The sequence below is a fragment of the Salmo salar genome, chromosome 02 (genome assembly GCF_965601325.2).
Source record: "Salmo salar chromosome 02, fSalSal1, whole genome shotgun sequence".
NCBI classification, from domain to species: domain Eukaryota; kingdom Metazoa; phylum Chordata; class Actinopteri; order Salmoniformes; family Salmonidae; genus Salmo; species Salmo salar.
In genome coordinates this window covers 14,903,121-14,925,691 of record NC_138292.1, presented here as the reverse complement: position 1 = coordinate 14,925,691, position 22,571 = coordinate 14,903,121, and the positions used below count along the sequence as shown (strand labels likewise).

The 22,571-nt window shown below is 45.5% G+C and overlaps 1 protein-coding gene across 2 annotated transcripts in view; it reads left to right on the top strand.

Moving 5' to 3' along the window:
• LOC106574097 (copine-4) overlaps positions 1-3,107 on the top strand; it is a 104,922-nt gene extending 101,815 nt beyond the window's left edge. For both annotated transcript variants that reach the window (XM_082960117.1, XM_082960115.1), the window contains one exon: positions 2,354-3,107. In XM_082960117.1, coding sequence (XP_082816243.1) covers positions 2,354-2,485 — 132 coding nt within the window. In that variant the 3' untranslated portion in view covers positions 2,486-3,107. The remainder of the gene's footprint in view (positions 1-2,353) is intronic.
• The last annotated feature ends 19,464 nt before the right edge of the window (positions 3,108-22,571 follow it).

The following is a 22,571-nucleotide window of genomic DNA, read 5'->3' as shown; positions in this document are numbered from 1 at the left end:
TGAGGAACTGGGAGGTTACCTGAGGAACTGGGAGGTTACCTGAGGAACTGGCAGGGTTACCTGAGGAACTGGGAGGGTTACCTGAGGAACTGGGAGGGTTACCTGAGGAACTGGGAGGTTACCTGAGGAACTGGGAGGTTACCTGAGGAACTGGGAGGGTTACCTGAGGAACTGGGAGGGTTACCTGAGGAACTGGGAGGGTTACCTGAGGAACTGGGAGGGTTACCTGAGGAACTGGCAGGGTTACCTGAGGAACTGGCAGGGTTACCTGAGGAACTGGGAGGGTTACCTGAGGAACTGGGAGGGTTACCTGAGGAACTGGCAGGGTTACCTGAGGAACTGGGAGGTTACCTGAGGAACTGGGAGGGTTACCTGAGGAACTGGGAGGGTTACCTGAGGAACTGGGAGGGTTACCTGAGGAACTGGGAGGTTACCTGAGGAACTGGGAGGGTTACCTGAGGAACTGGGAGGGTTACCTGAGGAACTGGGAGGGTTACCTGAGGAACTGGGAGGTTACCTGAGGAACTGGGAGGTTACCTGAGGAACTGGGAGGGTTACCTGAGGAACTGGCAGGGTTACCTGAGGAACTGGGAGGGTTACCTGAGGAACTGGGAGGGTTACCTGAGGAACTGGGAGGGTTACCTGAGGAACTGGGAGGTTACCTGAGGAACTGGGAGGGTTACCTGAGGAACTGGGAGGGTTACCTGAGGAACTGGGAGGGTTACCTGAGGAACTGGGAGGTTACCTGAGGAACTGGGAGGGTTACCTGAGGAACTGGCAGGGTTACCTGAGGAACTGGGAGGTTACCTGAGGAACTGGGAGGTTACCTGAGGAACTGGGAGGGTTACCTGAGGAACTGGGAGGGTTACCTGAGGAACTGGGAGGTTACCTGAGGAACTGGGAGGGTTACCTGAGGAACTGGGAGGGTTACCTGAGGAACTGGCAGGGTTACCTGAGGAACTGGCAGGGTTACCTGAGGAACTGGGAGGGTTACCTGAGGAACTGGGAGGGTTACCTGAGGAACTGGGAGGGTTACCTGTGGAACTGGCAGGGTTACCTGAGGAACTGGGAGGTTACCTGAGGAACTGGCAGGGTTACCTGAGGAACTGGGAGGTTACCTGAGGAACTGGCAGGGTTACCTGAGGAACTGGGAGGTTACCTGAGGAACTGGGAGGTTACATGAGGAACTGGGAGGTTACCTGAGGAACTGGGAGGGTTACCTGAGGAACTGGCAGGGTTACCTGAGGAACTGGCAGGGTTACCTGAGGAACTGGCAGGGTTACCTGAAGAACTGGGAGGGTTACCTGAGGAACTGGGAGGGTTACCTGAGGAACTGGGAGGTTACCTGAGGAACTGGGAGGTTACCTGAGGAACTGGGAGGTTACCTGAGGAACTGGGAGGGTTACCTGAGGAACTGGGAGGTTACCTGAGGAACTGGGAGGTTACCTGAGGAACTGGGAGGTTACCTGAGGAACTGGGAGGGTTACCTGAGGAACTGGGAGGTTACCTGAGGAACTGGGAGGTTACCTGAGGAACTGGGAGGGTTACCTGAGGAACTGGGAGGGTTACCTGAGGAACTGGGAGGGTTACCTGAGGAACTGGGAGGTTACCTGAGGAACTGGCAGGGTTACCTGAGGAACTGGGAGGTTACCTGAGGAACTGGGAGGGTTACCTGAGGAACTGGGAGGTTACCTGAGGAACTGGGAGGTTACCTGAGGAACTGGGAGGGTTACCTGAGGAACTGGCAGGGTTACCTGAGGAACTGGGAGGGTTACCTGAGGAACTGGGAGGGTTACCTGAGGAACTGGCAGGGTTACCTGAGGAACTGGGAGGTTACCTGAGGAACTGGGAGGTTACCTGAGGAACTGGGAGGGTTACCTGAGGAACTGGGAGGTTACCTGAGGAACTGGGAGGTTACCTGAGGAACTGGCAGGGTTACCTGAGGAACTGGGAGGTTACCTGAGGAACTGGCAGGGTTACCTGAGGAACTGGCAGGGTTACCTGAGGAACTGGGAGGTTACCTGAGGAACTGGGAGGGTTACCTGAGGAACTGGCAGGGTTACCTGAGGAACTGGGAGGTTACCTGAGGAACTGGGAGGGTTACCTGAGGAACTGGGAGGTTACCTGAGGAACTGGGAGGTTACCTGAGGAACTGGCAGGGTTACCTGAGGAACTGGCAGGGTTACCTGAGGAACTGGGAGGGTTACCTGAGGAACTGGGAGGTTACCTGAGGAACTGGGAGGTTACCTGAGGAACTGGCAGGGTTACCTGAGGAACTGGGAGGTTACCTGAGGAACTGGGAGGTTACCTGAGTGTTACAGGAAGAGACAGGTTTCTCTCTGTTTATCTCCAGGGCTCACCGGCAGAGCTGGCGAAGACTGTCCTAGCAGAAGTGCCCAACCAGGTGGTTGACTACTACAACAACAAGGGCATCAAGCCCAAAGTGCCCAGCGAGTTCGAGTCTTCCAGGACATTCGCCCCCTGAGAGGAGGGGCCCAACGCACTCGTTACAACAGACAGTACCTTATGCTGACTAACTGAAAAGTTTACTGTTTTGCTCTTCGTTTGTTTGTTCTTTTCATTGTGCATGCGTGGCCTCCGAGGCTTGCATCTGTAAAGCAACTGTATCATTCAAAGCATTGGTATGATGGGGGGACACACACAAACGAACAACCAAACTGACATCCCTATAGACAAACATTCAACTATCGATGAAGGAATGTACAGAACACCCCCGTTCCTTTTTTTATAAGAGTTTGTTGAGATTTTGCTAAATTTCTTGATATTCATACATTGTAAAACGTTTAAAAACGTCTGCGTCCTCAGAAGTCCATATTGCAGATAAGGCAGATGCATGAACTGTTGTTTTGCATGCTGGTAATAAAGCAGTTTTCTCATGGTTCATGTTGTTTTCTAAGTGAACAATAGAGTTAACAGTATTGTAGGGATAAAGGACATTCTACTATGAAGCATGTTGACAGCACAAATTTAGTATTCTGGGAAGTTCCCTGGAGAATATTATGGGCACATAATTTGCCGTTGTCATGTTACAATGCAGTATTCTGTGAAATTATGAATTACTTATAATAATAAAAGCTTTATCAATATGCTTGTGACTTGTACTATGTTAAAAAAAAACTATTGGGTTTCAAGTCAAAAACATCATTGGAACTGTGGTCATATCAATTTCAATTCATTCTATGAAAAATCCATAGAAAATGCAGAGAACTGAATTGGCAGAATTTCAATATTTTGGTGTGCTTGTCAAAGTAATCAAAGGAATTGGGAATTGTGGTCACTTTCTTAGCATTTCCAATGCATTCTATTGATTTAAAAACCTCCATAAAAATGATGGGAATGTTCTGATTGAAGTTGAACAGAACAAGTCTGTCCATGTGCAGCCATGTGAGGACGGTGACAATTCCTCCTAGGATTGGAGTAAGTCACGACTCTCCCTTGGAGGTGTCTGGGGAGGAGGGAGGGAGATGGGGAGGAGGGAGATGGGGAGAAGGGAGAGGGAGATGGGGAGGAGAGAGGGAGGGAGATGGGGAGGAGAGAGGGAGGGAGATAGGGGGGAGGGAGGGAGATAGGGAGGAGAGAGGGAGGGAGATAGGGAGATGTGGAGGAGAGAGGGAGGGAGATAGGGGGGAGGGAGGGAGATAGGGAGGAGAGAGGGAGGGAGGGAGGGAGATGGGGAGGACTATGGGAGGGAGATGGGGAGAAGAGAGTGAGGGAGTTGGGGAGAGAGTGGGAGGGAGATGGGGAGGAGAGAGAGAGGGAGATGGGGAGAGAGTGGGAGGGAGGGAGATGGGGAGAGAGAGGGAGGGAGATGGGGAGAGAGAGGGAGGGAGATGGGGAGAGAGTGGGAGGGAGATGGGGAGGAGAGAGGGAGGGAGATGGGGAGAGAGTGGGAGGGAGATGGGGAGGAGAGGGAGGGAGATGGGGAGGAGAGAGGGAGGGAGATGGGGAGGAGAGAGGGAGGGAGATGGGGAGGAGAGGGAGGGAGATGGGGAGAGAGTGGGAGGGAGATGGGGAGGAGAGAGGGAGGGAGATGGGGAGAGAGAGGGAGGGAGTTGGGGAGAGAGAGGGAGGGAGATGGGGAGAGAGTGGGAGGGAGATGGGGAGGAGAGAGGGAGGGAGATGGGGAGATGTGGAGGAGAGAGGGAGGGAGATAGGGGGGAGGGAGGGAGATAGGGAGGAGAGAGGGAGGGAGGGAGGGAGATGGGGAGGACTATGGGAGGGAGATGGGGAGAAGAGAGTGAGGGAGTTGGGGAGAGAGTGGGAGGGAGATGGGGAGAGAGAGGGAGGGAGATGGGGAGGAGAGAGGGAGGGAGATGGGGAGGAGAGAGGGAGGGAGATGGGGAGAGAGTGGGGAGGGAGGGAGATGGGGAGAGGGGAGGGAGTTGGGGAGAGAGTGGGAGGGAGATGGGGAGGAGAGAGGGAGGGAGATGGGGAGGAGAGAGGGAGGGAGATGGGGAGAGAGTGGGAGGGAGATGGGGAGAGAGTGGGAGGGAGGGAGATGGGGAGAGAGTGGGAGGGAGATGGGGAGAGAGAGGGAGGGAGATGGGGAGAAGGGAGGGAGGGAGATGGGGAGAGAGTGGGAGGGAGATGGGGAGAAGGGAGGGATGGAGATGGGGAGAGAGAGGGAGGGAGATGGGGAGAGAGAGGGAGGGAGATGGGGAGAGAGAGGGAGATGGGGAGGACTGAGTGAGGGAGATGGGGAGAAGGGAGGGAGGGAGATGTGGAGGAGAAAAGGAGGGAGATAGGGAGAAGAGAGGGAGGGAGATGGGGAGGACTGAGGGAGGGAGATGGGGAGAAGGGAGGGAGGGAGATGTGGAGGAGAGAGGGAGGGAGATAGGGAGAAGAGAGGGAGGGAGATAGGGAGAAGAGAGGGGGGAGATGGGGAGGACTGAGGGAGGGAGATGGGGAGAAGGGAGGGAGGGAGATGGGGAGAAGGGAGGGAGGGAGATGGGGGGAGAGAGAGGGAGGGAGATGGGGAGAGAGAGAGGGAGATGGGAAGGACTGAGTGAGGGAGATGGGGAGAGAGGGAGGGAAATGGGGAGAGAGGGAGGGAGGGAGATGGGGAGAAGGGAGGGAGGGAGATGTGGAGGAGAGAGGGAGGGGGATAGGGAGAAGAGAGGGAGGGAGATAGGGAGAAGAGAGGGGGGAGATGGGGAGGACTGAGGGAGGGAGATGGGGAGAAGGGAGTGAGGGAGATGGGGAGAAGGGAGGGAGGGAGATGGGGAGAAGGGAGGGAGGGAGATGTGGAGGAGAAAAGGAGGGAGATAGGGAGAAGAGAGGGAGGGAGATGGGGAGGACTGAGGGAGGGAGATGGGGAGAAGGGAGGGAGGGAGATGTGGAGGAGAGAGGGAGGGAGATAGGGAGAAGAGAGGGAGGGAGATGGGGAGAACTGAGGGAGGGAGATGGGGAGGAAGGGAGATGGGGAGAAGAGAGAGAGGGAGGGAGGGATTGATAGCAATGAGAGGGACAGAGATTTCTGAGATGCGTGATGAATACTATAAAAAGGGCAGGCAAGGGCCCTTTCATATCCAGAGCAGCCGGCAGTCCATTAATTCTGTCCTGGTTCATAATGAACTCTCTGATGAGTTGGACAGGCAGCACCATGGAGGATCAGCCTCAAAAAACAACCAAACCATGTGACTAATAAAACACATCACATTCACTTGTAAGTGCCTTCAGTCTCAATAGTGACAGTAACATACAGTTGAAATCGGAAGTTTACATACACTTAGAGTCATTAAAACTCATTTTCAACAACTCCACAAATGTCTTGTTAACAAACTATAGTTTTGGCAAGTAGGTTAGGACATCTTCTTTGTGCATGACACAAGTCATTTTGACAACAATTGTTTACAGACAGATTATTTCACTTATAATTCACTGTATCACAATTCCAGTGGGTCAGAAGTTTACATACACTAAGTTGACTGTGCCTTTAAACAGCTTGGAAAATTCCATAAAAGTATGTCATGGCTTTAGAAGCTTCTGATAGGCTAATTTACATAATTTGAGTCAATTGGAGGTGTACCTGTGGATGTATTTCAAGGCCTACCTTCAAACTCAGTGCCTCTTTGTTTGACATCATGGGAAAATCAAAATAAATCAGCTAAGACCTCAGATAAAAAATGGTAGATCTCCACAAGTCTGGTTCATCCTTGGGAGCAATTTCCAAATGCCTGAAGGTACCACGTTCATCTGTACAAACAATAGTACGCAAGTATATACACTACGGGACCACACAGCCATCATACTGCTCAGGAAGGAGACACGTTCTGTCTCCTAGAGATGAACGTATCTTGGTGCGAAAAGTGCAAATCAATCCCAGAACAACAGCAAATGATCTTGTGAAGATGCTGGAGGAAACAGGTACACAAGTATCTATATCCACAGTAAAACTAGTCCTATATCGACATATCCTGAAAGGCCGCTCAGCAAGGAAGAAGCCACTGCTCCAAAACCGCCATAAAAAAGCCGGACTACGGTTTGCAACTGCACATGGGGACAAACATTGTACTTTTGGAGAAATGTCCACTGGTCTGATGAAACAAAAATAGAACTGTTTGGCCATAATGACCATCGTTATATTTGGAGGAAAAAAGGGGATGCTTGCAAGCCGAAGAACACCATCCCAACAGTGAAGCACAGGGGTGGCAGCATCATGATGTGGGTGTGCTTTGCTGCAGGAGGGACTGGTGCACTTCACAAAATAGATGGGATCATGAGGCAGGAAAATGATGTGGATATATTGAAGCAACATCTCAAGACATCAGTCAGGAAGTTAAAGCTTGGTCGCAAATGGGTCTTCCAAATGGACAATGACCCCAAGCATACTTCCAAAGTTGTGGCAAAATGGCTTAAGGACAACAAAGTCAAGGTATTGGAGTGGTCATCACAAAGAGCTGACCTCCATCCTATAGAAAATTGTGGGTAGAACTGAAAAAGTGTGTGCGAGCAAGGAGGCCTACAAACCTGACTCAGGTACACCAGCTCTGTCAGGAGGAATGGGCCAAAATTCACCCAACTTATTGTGGGAAGCTTGTGGAAGGATACCCAAAACGTTTGACTCAAGTTAAACAATTTAAAGGCAATGCTACCAAATACTAATTGAGTGTATGTAAACTTCTGACCCACTGGGAATGTGATGAAAGAAATAAAATCTGAAATAAATAATTCTTTCTACTATTATTCTAATATTTCACATTCTTAAAATAAAGTGGTGATCCTGACTGACCGAAGACAGGAAATTGTTACTAGGATTAAATGTCAGGAATTGTGAAAAACGGAGTTTAAATGTATTTGGCTAAGGTGTATGTAAACTTCAGAATTTAACTGTACATGCCATGTGGCCGAGACCGACGTCTTGCTTCAGGACAGGCTAAACACATTCTTTGCACGCTTTGAGGATAACACAGTGCCAACGACGCGGCCCGCTATCAAGGACTGTGGGCTCTCCTTCTACGTGGCCGACGCGAGTAAAACATTTAAACATGTTAACCCTCACAAGGCTGCTAGTCCAGACGGCATCCCTAGCCGCACCTCAGAGCATGTGCAGACCGGCTGGTGTGTTTATGGACATATTCAATCTCTCCCTATCCCAGTCTGCTATCCCCACATGCTTCAAGATGGCCACCATTGTTCCTGTACCCAAGAAGGCAAAGGTAACTGAACTTAATGGCTATCGCCCCGTAGCACTCACCTCTGTCATCATGAAGTGCTTTGACAGACTAGTCATGGATCATATCACCTCTACCTTACCTGCCACCCTAGACCCACTTCAATTTGCGTACCGCTCCAATAGATCCACAGACGATGCAATCGCCATCACTCTGCACACTGCCCTATCCCATCTGGACAAGAGGAATACCTATGTAAGAATGCTGTTTATTGACTATATAAGCTTGAGGCCCTGGTCTGAACCCCACCCTGTGCAACTGGGTCCTGAACTTCCTGACGGGCCGCCCCCAGGTGGTGAAGGTAGGAAACATCACCTCCACTCCGCTGATCCTCAACACCTGGGCCCCACAAGGGTGCGTGCTCAGCTCCGTCCTGTACTCCCTGTTCACCCATTACTGCGTGGCCAAGCACGCCTCCAACTCAATTATCAAGTTCGCAGACTACACAACTGTAGTAGGCCTGATTACCAACGACGACCAGACAGCCTACAGGGAGGAGGTTAGGGCTCTGGGAGTCTGGTGCCTGGAAAACAACCTCTCACTCAACGTCAACAAAACAAAGGAGATGATCATGGACTTCAGGAAACAGCAGAGGGTGCACCACCCTATCTACATCGACTGGACCGCAGTGGAGAAGGTGGAAAGCTTCAAGTTCCTTAGCGTACACATCACTGACAAACTCAAATGGACCACCCACACAGACAGTGTGGTGAAGAAGGCACAACAGAGCCTTTGGCTTGTCACCTAAAACCCTCACAAATTTTTACAGATGCACAATTGAAAGCATCCAGTCGTGCTGTATCACAGCCTGGTACGGTAACTTCACCGCCCGCAACCACAAGGCTCTCCAGAAGGTGGTGCGGTCTGCCCAACGCATTACCGGGGGCAAACTACCCGCCCTCCAGGACACCTACAGCACCCGATGTCACAGGAAGGCCAAAAGGATCATCAAGGACATCAACCACCCGAGCCACTGCCTGTTCACCCTGCTATCATCCAGAAGGTGAGGTCAGTACAGGTGCATCAAAGCTGGGACCGAGAGACTGAAAAACAGCTTCTATCTCAAGACCATCAGACTGTTAAACAGCCATCACTAGCACATGAATGGAATGGTATCAAACACATCACACCCATGGTTTCCTTGTGTTTGATACTATTCCATTCACTTCATTGCAGTCATTATTATGGCTGCTGCCTATAAGCATAGACAAGGAATCACTGGCCACTTCAAGGAATGGAACACTACTCACTTAAATAATGTTTACATATCTGGCATTACTCATCTCATATGTATATACTGTTTTCTATACTATTCTACGGTATCTTAGTCCCTTAATAAGATTTACATATCTTCCATTACTCATCTCATATATATATATATATATATATATATATATATATATATATATATATATATATATATATATATATTGTATTCTATACTATTCTACGGTATCTCGTTCACTTAATAATGCTTACATATCATGTATTACTCACCTCATATGTATATACTGTTTTTTTTATACTATTCTACTGTATCTTAGTCCGTTCCACTCTGACATTGCATATGTATATAGTCTTAATTCATTCCTACTTAGATTTGTGTGTATTGGGTATATGTTGTGTAATTTGTTAGATATAATGGGATCCCTAATAAAGTATTACTGAATACTCAACGCATAAACAATAAATCATAATTGCATTACATCAGATTAGACAACGATGGGTAGTTTGATTTCAATCACTGCTTATAGTTCATCACATACTGTATGAGTCACATATGAGTCATGTAATGTAAATGTCACACCAATTTAGAATTGGCTTTGTCCTTGTCCCGGCTGTTCTTGGAAAGTATTTCACTCTCTAATTGCTTAACTGACTATACTATTTTAAGCAAATGCATCTAAAGGCTATATGTTAAGGATTCTGACATTTTGGGTTGTATTGTGTATCTTCGGGAAGTAAGGGAAGGACATTCAAATAGGTAACTCAAAATTCAAGGGATATTTTCCATTTTCTGCATGGCTGTATGCAATCTCTAACCACTGTCTGAAATGAAAATGACTTGAGGTTTATACCGTGTGTGTGTGTGTGTGTGTGTGTGTGTGTGTGTGTGTGTGTGTGTGTGTGTGTGTGTGTGTGTGTGTGTGTGTGTGTGTGTGTGTGTGTGTGTGTGTGTGTGTGTGTGTGTGTGTGTGTGTGTGTGTGTGTGCCACTCATTTCAGATTGAGTTATAAATGGGTGAGGGTGCAATGTGTCGTCAAGGGAAATGAAAGTTCTCTTTCCTCCTGGATATACATTATATCCCATCTAGATTCTAGAGAATCATAAGACATTTTCTGACCTGAGAATAAATCATCTTTCCCACGTTTTCCACTCAAACCGGAGAGGATATTTAAAATATTTAAATTTCCTCTATATATATTGTGTATCCAAAACCCCCAGCGCCAGCCAGCTCCTTGGTTGGTTGTGTCGCGGGTCACTGCCATGGTACATGGTAATTTTCCCATGAAAAAATCCATAGAGAATGCTCACTGGCCCAAGGGTTCATAATTAGACCCATCATTGATCTGCCAGTGCCAGGAGAGAGGAGAGCTTCAATCTGTAACACTATAATTACACAGTATTACTTCATATGGTAATTATTGCATCTATTATTTACTAAGAAATGATGTGCAAACAAAAGGTATTGATACTTCAATTCAACACAAATAGTAACTAGCTACCTACCAAATGGTACATTCCTATTTAAATGGCAGGTAAAGAGCAGAATAAACCATGAACCTTCAATTATTAGCCTGGTTCCCCTGTCAGGGCTTGGATTGGCAGAAAGAGGACTGTTGTTGCCATATACTTATTGTGTTATTTAAGCCATAAGGCCAGAGGGGGTGTGGTATATGGCCAATATACCTTGGCTCAGGGCTGTTCTTACGCACGACCCAACGCGGACTGCCTGGATACAGCCCTTAACCATGGCTCTGGATAAGAGCGTCTGCTAAATGACTTAAATGTAAATGTAAATGGTGTATTGGCCATATACCACAAACCCCCGAGGTGCCTTATTGCTATTATAAACGAGTTACCGTTGTAGTTAGAAGAGTAAAAATACATGTTTTGTCATACCCATGGTATAAGGTCTGATATACCACGGCTTTCAGCCAATCAGCGTTCAGGGCTCGAACTACCCAGTTTATAATGTACATAAAACTGCATCTCAGCCGTGTGTATATGAGACTATATACCATGGATATGAGGCAAAAATACTTGTTTACTGTTCTATTTGAAGTATCACTACGCATACCACGGCAAATAACAAGTGAAAAGCAAAGCAATAAGGCTTATTTTTTATCACATTACATCCCTTTCTTCTAACCAACAACGGGGATTTGTATAAACCTGCTGTCTGTGTTATTGTTCAGAGTGACTCATCTTCAGCTGACCAAGCAGTGGACCATGTTCATGTCAAGTGGGTGCAATTATGGTGGTAATATTGGGAGGAAACATTTTAATGGGAAGAAATGTGTCTCCCAGATAACCCACAGCCTTCATTACCATCTCCGTTCTCCTCTAGTTTGCCGCTAGACTAGCTGAATATATATTTTCTACCTGGAAGCAATTTTGGCAATTTTGACTCTAAATTGCCAATGTTCTAGATGTCTAGCTGATTAAAAGAATTGAGAAAGTATATTGTTTGTTTGCCTGAAATTATACCAGTTGATAGTGTAACTACATACAGTTGGAGTAGAATAAATATAAATGATTTACTGTTAAACAAACATGCCGTCTGTGTACATTGTGATTACTGAATATTAAATAAATCTGTTTGAATGCTACTAATGAGTAATTCAGCCAGGATGGTGAGCATGGAATCTCTGCAGAAAAAAAACAATAAATAATAGCTGTGGCTTTATTCTGAAGGTCTTGACTATGAAGGTCTTGATTCTGAAGGTCTTGACTATGAAGGTCTTGATTCTGAAGGTCTTGACTCTGAAGGTCTTGACACTGAAGATCTTGACTCTGAAGGTCTTGATTCTGAAGGTCTTGACTCTGAAGGTCTTGACTCTGAAGGTGTTGATTCTGAAGATCTTGATTCTGAAGGTGTTGATTCTGAAGGTCTTGACTCTGAAGGTCTTGACTATGAAGGTCTTGATTCTGAAGATCTTAATTCTGAAGGTCTTGACTCTGAAGGTCTTGACTCTGAAGGTCTTGACTCTGAAGGTCTTGACACTGAAGGTCTTGATTCTGAAGGTCTTGACTCTGAAGTTCTTGATACTGAAGGTCTTGATTCTGAAGGTCTTGATTCTGAAGGTGTTGATTCTGAAGGTGTTGATTCTAATGGTCTTGATTCTGAAGGTCAGACGCTACAGTAAGTCATCATCTTATTCAGTCTCCTAGTTGTCCTAACAGCTGTGCCAGAACACCCAACACTCCCACAGACACAGGTGGTTATTACCCCAGATAAAAACACCCATTTCCTGCTTTGTTGATTCCTCTATTGTCTAAACCGGTGTCCAGAATGTCCTTCTAGTCTTTGTACTGTGTCTAAACCTGCTATTTGGCTCAGGAGGTTAATGCCATGCACATTAACCATTAGAGGGAGGGGAATTGGGCTAATGACGGTCTTGTTCACAGAGGAAGAACAGTGAAAGGGCTTGATTAGCTTCAGAGAGGACATATCGGAATTGAGCTGCTAGCTAGCATAGACTGGTGACCGGGAAGGAGCTAGCCTCTGAAGAACGATGACTGTACAGACACAGCAAAGTTGACGTCAACTGATGAAAAGTGACTTCACGCCCTAATGTCAAAGTGTTTAGCTAAGGTACCTGGCTGTCAGACATAATAACAGGCTTGCCACGGGCTGCAATTTAGAGTAGCTGTTTGCTCCATGCAGCATGACAGTGTTACATCATTTGATATGTTAACTGTCCAAACATGACTAAACACAGGGAACCTCTAATGTTATGCTAATGACAGTGTAACACACAGACGGCTGGTAGTACCTTCATTGGGGAGGACAAGCTCATAGTAATGGCTGCTCATAGTAATGGCTGGAATGGAATAAATGGAATGGTATAAAATACATCCGACCCATGGTTTCCTTGTGTTTGATACTATTCCATTCACTTCATTGCAGTCATTATTATGAGCCGTCCAAAGTCACCCAGCGATAAGAGTCCTCTGCGTTGAGAACCAGCATTTAGAGTGGGTCTGACACCTGGCTTCACTACAGCTGTCCTTCCCCCTGACTCACATCTTTCTACTGTTTTTAAGATGGACAAAGTAGCCAAATCGTTAATGGGAGCCACTACTAGAAAACGGTGTTCACTGAGGCCTAACACTGACCTCAGCATACCCTGCGCTCCATTTCAGCCGACTGCACCCACCATGACTCAGCAACAAAGATGAAATAGTATTAAAAAGTTGTATTAGTCGTATGTACGGGATATGCATGGTATACATCGTCCAACCAAATTCTTACTTGTAGGTTCCTTCTGGACAATGCAACAACAATAAGAAATAATACAAGATAAGAATACGAACATTTTGTAAATTGCTCAGTAGAATAGAATAAACATTTTAGCATAAGTATAATGAAGTAAGACATAATTTATAGTCCAATATTTACATGGATATTGGGGAAGGGGGGGGGGGGGGGCAGTGTATAAACTGAGCAGCATAAAAAGAGTCTGTCTGGGAGCAGTGTGTGTGTGTGTGTGTGTGTGTGTGTGTGTGTGTGTGTGTGTGTGTGTGTGTGTGTGTGTGTGTGTGTGTGTGTGTGTGTGTGTGTGTGTGTGTGTGTGTGTGTGTGTGTGTGTGTGTGTGTGTGGAGAGAGAGAGAGAGAGAGAGAGTGAGTCAGTCCAGTTCAAGTGTTCAGCAGTCTGGTGGCTTGTTTTATTTGAAGTTTTGGCAAAAGTTTAGTATTCTGTAGTGTGTACAATGTGACTCTACATTGGATGTGGCATTTGACAAGGAAAGCTGTTATTAGGAACTCCCGGAAGTGGTTTTCTTCCAGTTAGAGAATAGAGGCCGTTGTGTTGAGTTGATCGATGGGATATAAAATACCTTGTGCCACTCTGGAGAGGTGGGCTGCGTGTGAGACTACTGTTTTGGGCAGATTGTTAGAGGCGGGTTCTGCTAGGGGACTGAATCAGTTCTGTCTTTGTTGTAATCATCCCAGAGAGAGAGACATAAGTAGGTGTCTGCTGTCGAGTCCTGGTGAGGCTCAGCCTCTGGGAAATGTCACCTTCCTCCTCCTCTTTCCTCTCACACACTCTGTACCACAGGTAGAACATCTTATTCAGCCCACTGACACTGCTGATAGTAGCAAGGTACTGTCGGACATGATTATGTAGGCCACCATTTTATTTGATTTGTCCCATTCTGTGTGGTGTACGGTATGCACTTATTGTTTTTTTTATGTAACTGATAGCTTTACTGGTATGTGTGACTTAAACATGTGAAGTCACTCATGCGTCACTTACTCAACATCAACATCACTCTGAAATGCTGCAGCAGCCCCTGATCAATTACAAGTCAAAAACTGCCAACCTCATAGACACTATTATTCAATCAGATCAAGCGTTAACCTGCGATAGCAGACACCCGCATAACGGATGGACATTTTTGTCACAATTAAAAATTAAAAATGTTTTACTTGTGATTTATCAGGGGGTGCTGCAGCACCGTCAGCACCCCTACTTCCTGTGGCTATCTATGCAGATGTTGGCTAAAGTGCATCGGATTGAGTAGAGCCCTAAATCCCCTTTAGAATAAGCTGAATAGTTGAGCATCAGGTAGCAGCAGGAGAAAAATAGTAACAAACAACCAACTCAACTTCAGAAGAGATTATTTATGAAACCTGCGGCTACATTCCTCAGTTTGTCCTCATTTCAGACCTGTGGAGAATTTAAATAAAGCTACCTGAGGGAGCTAAATAACCCTTCCGTTTTCTCTTTTTACGAGGGTCTGATAGGCTGCTGATTTGTTTGGGCAGAAAAAAATAAAGATATCAACTTAAAAATAAATTGTTTCTTCACAGACTGTATTTAATACCAAGGAAATGTTTTGTGAGGAAATTTGCCCCAACTACCAACTGTTCCCTTAATCAGGTAGGCAAACTCCTTCAAATGATGTGGAAGTGCTCTGCAGTTAAATGCTTCTGGGCCAAAGTTAGAAAATCCATTTTGAAATGCATGAATGTTATTATTCAAAGCTTTGCATCTATAAAGTTACTTAACGATGATAGCTCCTTGAACCTCTCAATCAATCAGAGACGATTACCGCTGGCAGGCAGCACTGCTGCAAAAAATATGTTGTCTCTTAGATGGCAATCACCTCACTCTAACAATTCACCAGTGGATACAGTTACTGTTAGAAGTTATAGCATTAGACTTATCGACAGCGAGAATGAATGGTGCTCATCAAGGAACAATTGAGGCCTGGACAAATATACTCTGTAAAAAATAATCTCAGCTAAAGTCACATACAAATAAACAATGCATAAAACCCAACAAATACATCAAAACAATATACAGTATATATATACACTGAACAAAAATATAAACGCAAAAAGTGTTGGTCCCATGTTTCATGAGCTGAAAAAAAAGATCCATGAAATTTTCCATATACACGAAAACCTTATTTCTCTAAAGAAAAGGTTGCACAAATGTGTTTACATCCCTGTTAGTGAGCATTTGTCCTTTGCCAAAATCATCCACCCACCGGACAGTTGTGGCATGTCAAGAAGCTGACTAAACAGCATGATCATTACACAGGTACACCTTGTGCTGGAGACAATAAAAGGCCACTCTAAAATGTGCAGTTTTGTCGCCCAACACAATGCCACAGACATCAAGTTTTTTGAGAGGGCAATTGGCATGCTGACTGCAGGAATGTCCACCAGGGCTGTTGCCAATGTTCATTTCTCTACCATAAGCCACCTCCAACGTCCTTTTAGAGAATTTGGCAGTACTGTATGTCCAACGGCCTCACAACTGCAGACCATGTGTATGGCGTTGTGTGGGCAAGCGGTTTGCTGATGTGAACAGAGTGCCCCATGGTGGCGATGGGGTTATGTTATGGGCAGGCATAAGCTACGGACAACGAACACAATTGCATTTTATTAATGGCAATTTGAATGCACAGAGGGGGGGTTGGATGGAGACATGTTGGCTGGGTGGGGTTGGGGTAATGGGGTGGGGGTTTGGGGTTGGAGGCCCACTTCTTTTTTGTTTTCTTTTCCTGTTCATATTGAATTTATTATCACTTAAAACTCTGTATGTATTTCTTCCTGTTGTTTTCTTTTGAGTGGAAGCCTACAGGTACATGTTTTATAAACTTATACATTGAAATTTAAAACGTACTGTACCTGTAACCCCCCCCCCCCCCAGAAAAAATAACTAAACAGATAAAAACGTTGTAAAAAATATACAGGGGGAAAAAGTCAGAATGATGCTTTCAAATCAAAGCGTAGGTTGGGCTGGGAAATGCGAAAATATCTCTCACTTCTATCAAGCTAAAGAGTATTAAGTAGCTCTCATCTTTTACAGAATTGTATTTTCTTAGCTTCCAGCCAGACTATTGTAATGGTAGGGCTGATTGAGTCCAGGCTGAGTGTGTTTGTAATGGTAGGGCTGATTGAGTCCAGGCTGAGTGTGTTTGTAATGGTAGGGCTGATTGAGTCCAGGCTGAGTGTGTTTGTAATGGTAGGGCTGATTGAGTCCAGGCTGAGTGTGTTTGTAATGGTAGGGCTGAGTGTGTCAGCCCTCTGGCTATGGTTTGCTGTTTTAGAACAGCCTGACACGTTTGGATCTGACATACTACTGGGCTAATGTTACATGAAGCAATTTCAAGGCAATTTTTGTTTCATACCATTGTCACAGGTGACAACCTCTGTCCAACTTTTATCTTATATTAAGGGTTTTGATTGCTGTCATATGCCTTTTGAATCATCATTTCATTCTGTATTATATACAGGATTTCACACACGCTTTCACGGGCAATTTTTAATGACATGGGATTAATATTATAGAATATAAAAACCATAGGTTTCTAGAGTCATTTGAATCTGAATAGTCAATAGACGTACTGCCTCTTGGGCCTGAGTGTACCCCACTAGGTACATCTCCCCCTTTGTGTTGTTCGGTAACTATGCCTGTCATGTGATCTCCAACCAATTCATTATTTAATTGAGACGAACGAGTCCAATAGTGTACTGGTGGATGACAGAGGGGCTACTAACATACCCAGGGGGTATTACTGTGACACCTGCCTGAGGGGAAGAAACAACACCGTTGTGTTATCTGTTATCATGTCCCCTTTACCCCGTTATCACTACATTATCAAACAGTGAAAGGGGATACTCCCAACACTGAGATATAATAACAAGGATATTATTTTCTTCTTTTTAGCCAAGTTGAGTTTCTACTCATTAGTCTTCTACCGGGGTTGGAATTATACCAACGACTCTCGGGAGGGAGCCAAGAATAGTATCTCTGTACTAACATTCACATTTAGAAGGCGTGTGTATGGGGATGGCCCACATAAATCATACTGAATCATTATGCCGGTATGTTATGGGAGTGCTCGGCATCCCTCGCTATCCCCATTACTCAACCTCTGACCTCTATTCCCGAGTCGTTTAATCAAGCGTTTGTAATTTCTGCATCATTTTTGGTGCAGATGGAGGATGTATAGTAGTCTACGTAGACCACAACTCAGAGTCACTCAACATTTCACTCTTGGGAATGTTTTGTTAGAATTGCACACACAGACACAATGTTTGGACAAGCAGCGCCACATTATTCCCTGCATGCATCTCTCTTGCACCGCTGAATCATCCGCCCCCCTCCTCTTATCAGTTCCCCCTCACATCCGCCATGCTTCCTCCACATGATCTGGTTGTTATACTAAACAATCGTGCTGCTACGCTAATTCAATTAGGATTTTTTTCAAGGCTCCCTCTCATTGTGCCTGCTGTTTAGAGTGGCAATTCCATGATGCCAGAGGACTAATTATGGACTAACTTTTGCTTAAAAAAAATGACACCCATGTAAACCTGTGTGTGTGTGTGTGTGTGTGTGTGTGTGTGTGTGTGTGTGTGTGTGTGTGTGTGAATGTGCGTGTGCGTGTGTGTGTGAGTGTGAGTGTGCGTGTGAGAGAGAATATACATTACTTTCAGTTATGAAAATAAATGACCTGCATTTCTGCCATCAAACTTTCTCCATGCCTAAATCCCTTCCTAATCCTACAAACCGCTGGCTGCGATACAGAGAGGGTTATCTGTGATTGTAATCCATCCATACACAAACACAAACACAAACACCCACACCAACCCATCCCCCCCACCACAACCCATCACACCCACACCAACCCATCACCCACTGTCTAACCCCCTGACTCTATCCTGGAGTTAGGCTAGCGTAAAATAATTTAATAAAAGTAGCACTCTATCATTAGACTAGTTCATAGCAATACTGAGTGAGTCAATGTTTTCATGTCACTGCGTTGCAGCCAATCAGAATCACTCAGCAGGGAGTGCCACAGTCATTGGTCCCTCACAGTCAGTTATTAACAGGAGTAGACACAAATGGAACGACTAATCATCACTCATCAATGGAGATTTCAGCTACACACACCACCCACACACCTGCCTAAAGCACCGCCCGAGGTGAAAGTTAAAGATGTATAGTCCTGTACCCCCAACCCAGCGAAGGACGAGAGTTGAGCTGTCTTTCTCATTTGCTCACTGTGGAGCCTGGGCCACAGGGATCCCTCAGCAATTAAAACGAGAGAGAGAGAGAGAGAGAGAGAGAGAGGAGAGAGAGAGAGAGAGAGAGAGGAAGGAGAGAGGAGGAGAGAGAGAGAGAGAGAGAATAATAGAAGAGAGAGAGAATAATAGAAGAGAGAGAGAGAATAATAGAATAGAGAGCGAGAGAATAATAGAATAGAGAGAGGGAGAGAGAGAGAGAGAGAAGAATAGAATAGAGAGAGAGAGAGAAGAATAGAATAGAGAGAGAGAGAGAAGAATAGAATATAATGAGAGAGAGAGAGGAATAGAATAGAATGAGAGAGAGAGAGAGGAATAGAATAGAATGAGAGAGAGAGAGAGGAATAGAATAGAATGAGAGAGAGAGAGAGGAATAGAATAGAATGAGAGAGAGAGAGGAATAGAATAGAATGAGAGAGAGAGAGGAATAGAATAGAATAGAATAGAATGAGAGAGAGAGAGGAATAGAATAGAATAGAATGAGAGAGAGAGGGATAACAATAGAATAGAATAGAATGAGAGAGAGAGAGAGAGAGAGGAATAGAATAGAATGAGAGAGAGAGAGAGAGAGAGAGAGAGGAATAGAATAGAATGAGAGAGAGAGAGAGAGAGAGAGAGAGAGAGAGAGAGAGTGGAATAGAATGAGAGAGAGAGAGAGAGAGAGAGAGAGGAATAGAATAGAATGAGAAATAGAATGAGAGAGAGAGAGAGAATAGAATAGAGAGAGAGAGAAGAATAGAATAGAATAGAATTGAGAGAGAGAGAGAGGAATAGAATAGAATATAATGAGAGAGAGAGAGGAATAGAATAGAATGAGAGAGAGAGAGGAATAGAATAGAATAGAATAGAATAGAATGAGAGGAGAGAGAGAGAGAGAGAGGAATAGAATAGAATGAGAGAGAGAGAGGAAATAGAATAGAATGAGAGAGAGAGAGGAATAGAATAGAATGAGAGAGAGAGGAATAGAATAGAATGAGAGAGAGAGAGGAATAGAATATAATAGAATGAGAGAGAGAGGAATAGAATAGAATAGAATGAGAGAGAGAGAGGAATAGAATAGAATAGAATGAGAGAGAGAGGAATAGAATAGAATAGAATGAGAGAGAGAGGGATAACAATAGAATAGAATGAGAGAGAGAGAGAGAGAGAGGAATAGAATAGAATGAGAAAGAGAGAGAGGAATAGAATAGAATGAGAGAGAGAGGAATAGAATAGAATGAGAGAGAGAGAGGAATTAAATAGAATGAGAGAGAGAGAGGAATATAATAGAATAGAATGAGAGAGAGAGAGGAATAGAATAGAATGAGAGAGAGAGAGAGAGAGAGAGAGTGGAATAGAATGAGAGAGAGAGAGAGGAATTATAATAGAATGAGAGAGAGAGAGAGAGTGGAATAGAATAGAATGAGAGAGAGAGAGAGAGAGAGAGAGAGAGAGAGAGAGAGAGAGAGAGAGAGAGAGAGAGAGAGTGGAATAGAATAGAATGAGAGAGAGAGAGAGAGAGAGAGAGTGGAATAGAATGAGAGAGAAGAGAGAAGAGAGAGAGAGAGTAAAAGCCAAATTGGAAATATACAAAAACAGCACTCGACTGATCATATTTACACCCTACACACCCTGATAGATAAGTCTACCAAAATAATACCAAAATATGCGCTTGCTTTATCGACTTCCAAAAAGCATTTGACTCTATTTGGCATACAGGACTGTTCTACAAAGTTATTGAGAGTGGTGTAGGGGGTAAAACATATGACATAATTAAATCAATGCATACTGGCAATACGTGCAGCAGTAAAATTGGCATGAATATAACAGAATTCTTTAATCAGGGGCGGGGCCTTCACCAGGGTTGCAATCTGAGCCCTGCACTTCAATGTTTACAACAATGAATTGGCCACTATTCTAGAAAAATCCTCAGCCCCTGGTGTTAGTCTCCACAATTCAGAGGTTAAATGCCTACTCTTCGCAGATGACCTATGCCTGCTGTCACCCACAGCACATGGCCTACAGCAGAGCCTGGACCTACTAGAGCAGTAAACTCCAAAAAGACTAAAATAATGATTTTCCAGAGAAGATACAGATCTCAGGGAATTAGACCAAAGTTCTCAATTCGTACAAAATATTTTGAGTACTGCACACACTTAAATTACTTAGGTTTAAAAATAATCTCAACTGGACACCTTAATGATGCAGTGAATGAGCTGAGAGAGAAAGCACGCAGCACATTCTACACCATTAAAAAACAAATTGAAATTGAAATACCTATTAAAATTTGGCTAAAACGAATTGAATGTGTCATTGAACCAATTGCACTTTATGGCAGCGAGGTGTGGGGTCCACTTGCAAAACAAGATTTCACCAAATGGGACAAATATCCCCATTGAAACCCTGCATGCAGAGTTCTGTAAGATTCTCCTACATGTCCAGAGGAAAACTACAAACAATGCATGCAAGGCAGAATTAGGCCAATATCCACTAATAATAATTTAAATAAAAAAAGAGCAATTCAGTTTTGGAAACATCTACAGTGACCCCTCTCATATCATTACCAAGCCCTGCAATGCCAAGAGCAGAGCAAAGAAAAGAGTCCCCTCATCCAGCTGGTCCTGGGGCTGAGTTCACAAACCTGTTCTACTAACACACTGAAGCCTGAGGACCAGCACATCCAATCAATCAGAATAAAACAAATTACAACACAGTCAAAACAAAACTACATTGCTTATTGGGAAACACAAAGCAAAATGCAGTGCTGGCCCTAAATCAACAGTACATCGTGGCTAACTATTTGACCTTGGTTACTGATCAAAACCTTAGAAAAACCTTGACAAAGTACAGGCTCAGTGAGCACAGCCTTGCCATTGAGAAGGGTAGACACAGGAAAACAACCTGGCTCCCTGTAGAGGAAATGCTGTGCAACCACTGCACAACAGCAGAACCTGAGACAGCTGCACTTCCTGACAAAATGTAAAAAATATATAAAACAATTAGAAAGTGTCATTTCCCCAAATGTGAAACCCTTACTAAAGGTTTCAAAGACCTCTCTGATGAGGATAGGCTACCCGTCCTGTTGTGGGAGGACGCAGAGAGCTGTGGGTTGGCAGCGCACTACATTGCAGCCTGACATAAGATGAGGGACAGTGTCTGACAGACCAATCAACCTGCACATGTCCTCTACTGTATGCTTATTGTTATTGTTGAATGTATGGTTATTTTGACCCTTGGTTATTGTTGTTACTGTTGTCCCGTTGCCAATTTTGGTTCTTATTATTTTAATATTGTAAATATCCAAAGTAAGCTTTGGCAATATGTACATGGTTACGTCAAGCAAATAAAGCAAATTGAATTGAATTGAGAGAGAGACAGAGAGAGATAGAGAGAGAGAGAGGGCGAGAGAGAGAGACGGCGAGAGGGCGAGAGAGAGAGACGGCAAGAGGGCGAGAGAGAGAGACGGCGAGAGGGCGAGAGAGAGAGACGGCGAGAGAGAGAGACGGCGAGAGGGCGAGAGAGAGAGACGGCGAGAGGGCGAGAGAGAGAGACGGCGAGATGGCGAGAGAGAGAGACGGCGAGAGGGCGAGAGAGAGAGACGGCGAGAGAGAGAGACGGCGAGAGGGCGAGAGAGAGAGACGGCGAGAGGGCGAGAGAGAGAGACGGCGAGAGGGCGAGAGAGACGGCGAGAGGGCGAGAGAGACGGCGAGAGGGAGAGAGAGAGACGGCGAGAAGGCGAGAGAGAGAGAGACGGCGAGAGGGCGAGAGAGAGAGACGGCGAGAGAGAGAGACGGCGAGAGGGCGAGAGAGAGAGACGGCGAGAGGGCGAGAGAGAGAGACGGCGAGAGGGCGAGAGAGAGAGACGGCGAGAGGGAGAGAGAGAGAGACGGCGAGAGGGCGAGAGAGAGAGAGACGGCGAGAGGGCGAGAGAGAGAGAGACGGCGAGAGGGCGAGAGAGAGAGACGGCGAGAGGGCGAGAGAGAGAGACGGCGAGAGGGCGAGAGAGAGAGACGGCGAGAGAGAGACGGCGAGAGAGAGAGAGAGAGACGGCGAGAGGGCGAGAGAGAGAGAGAGAGACGGCGAGAGGGCAAGAGAGAGACGGCGAGAGGGCGAGAGAGAGAAAGAGAGA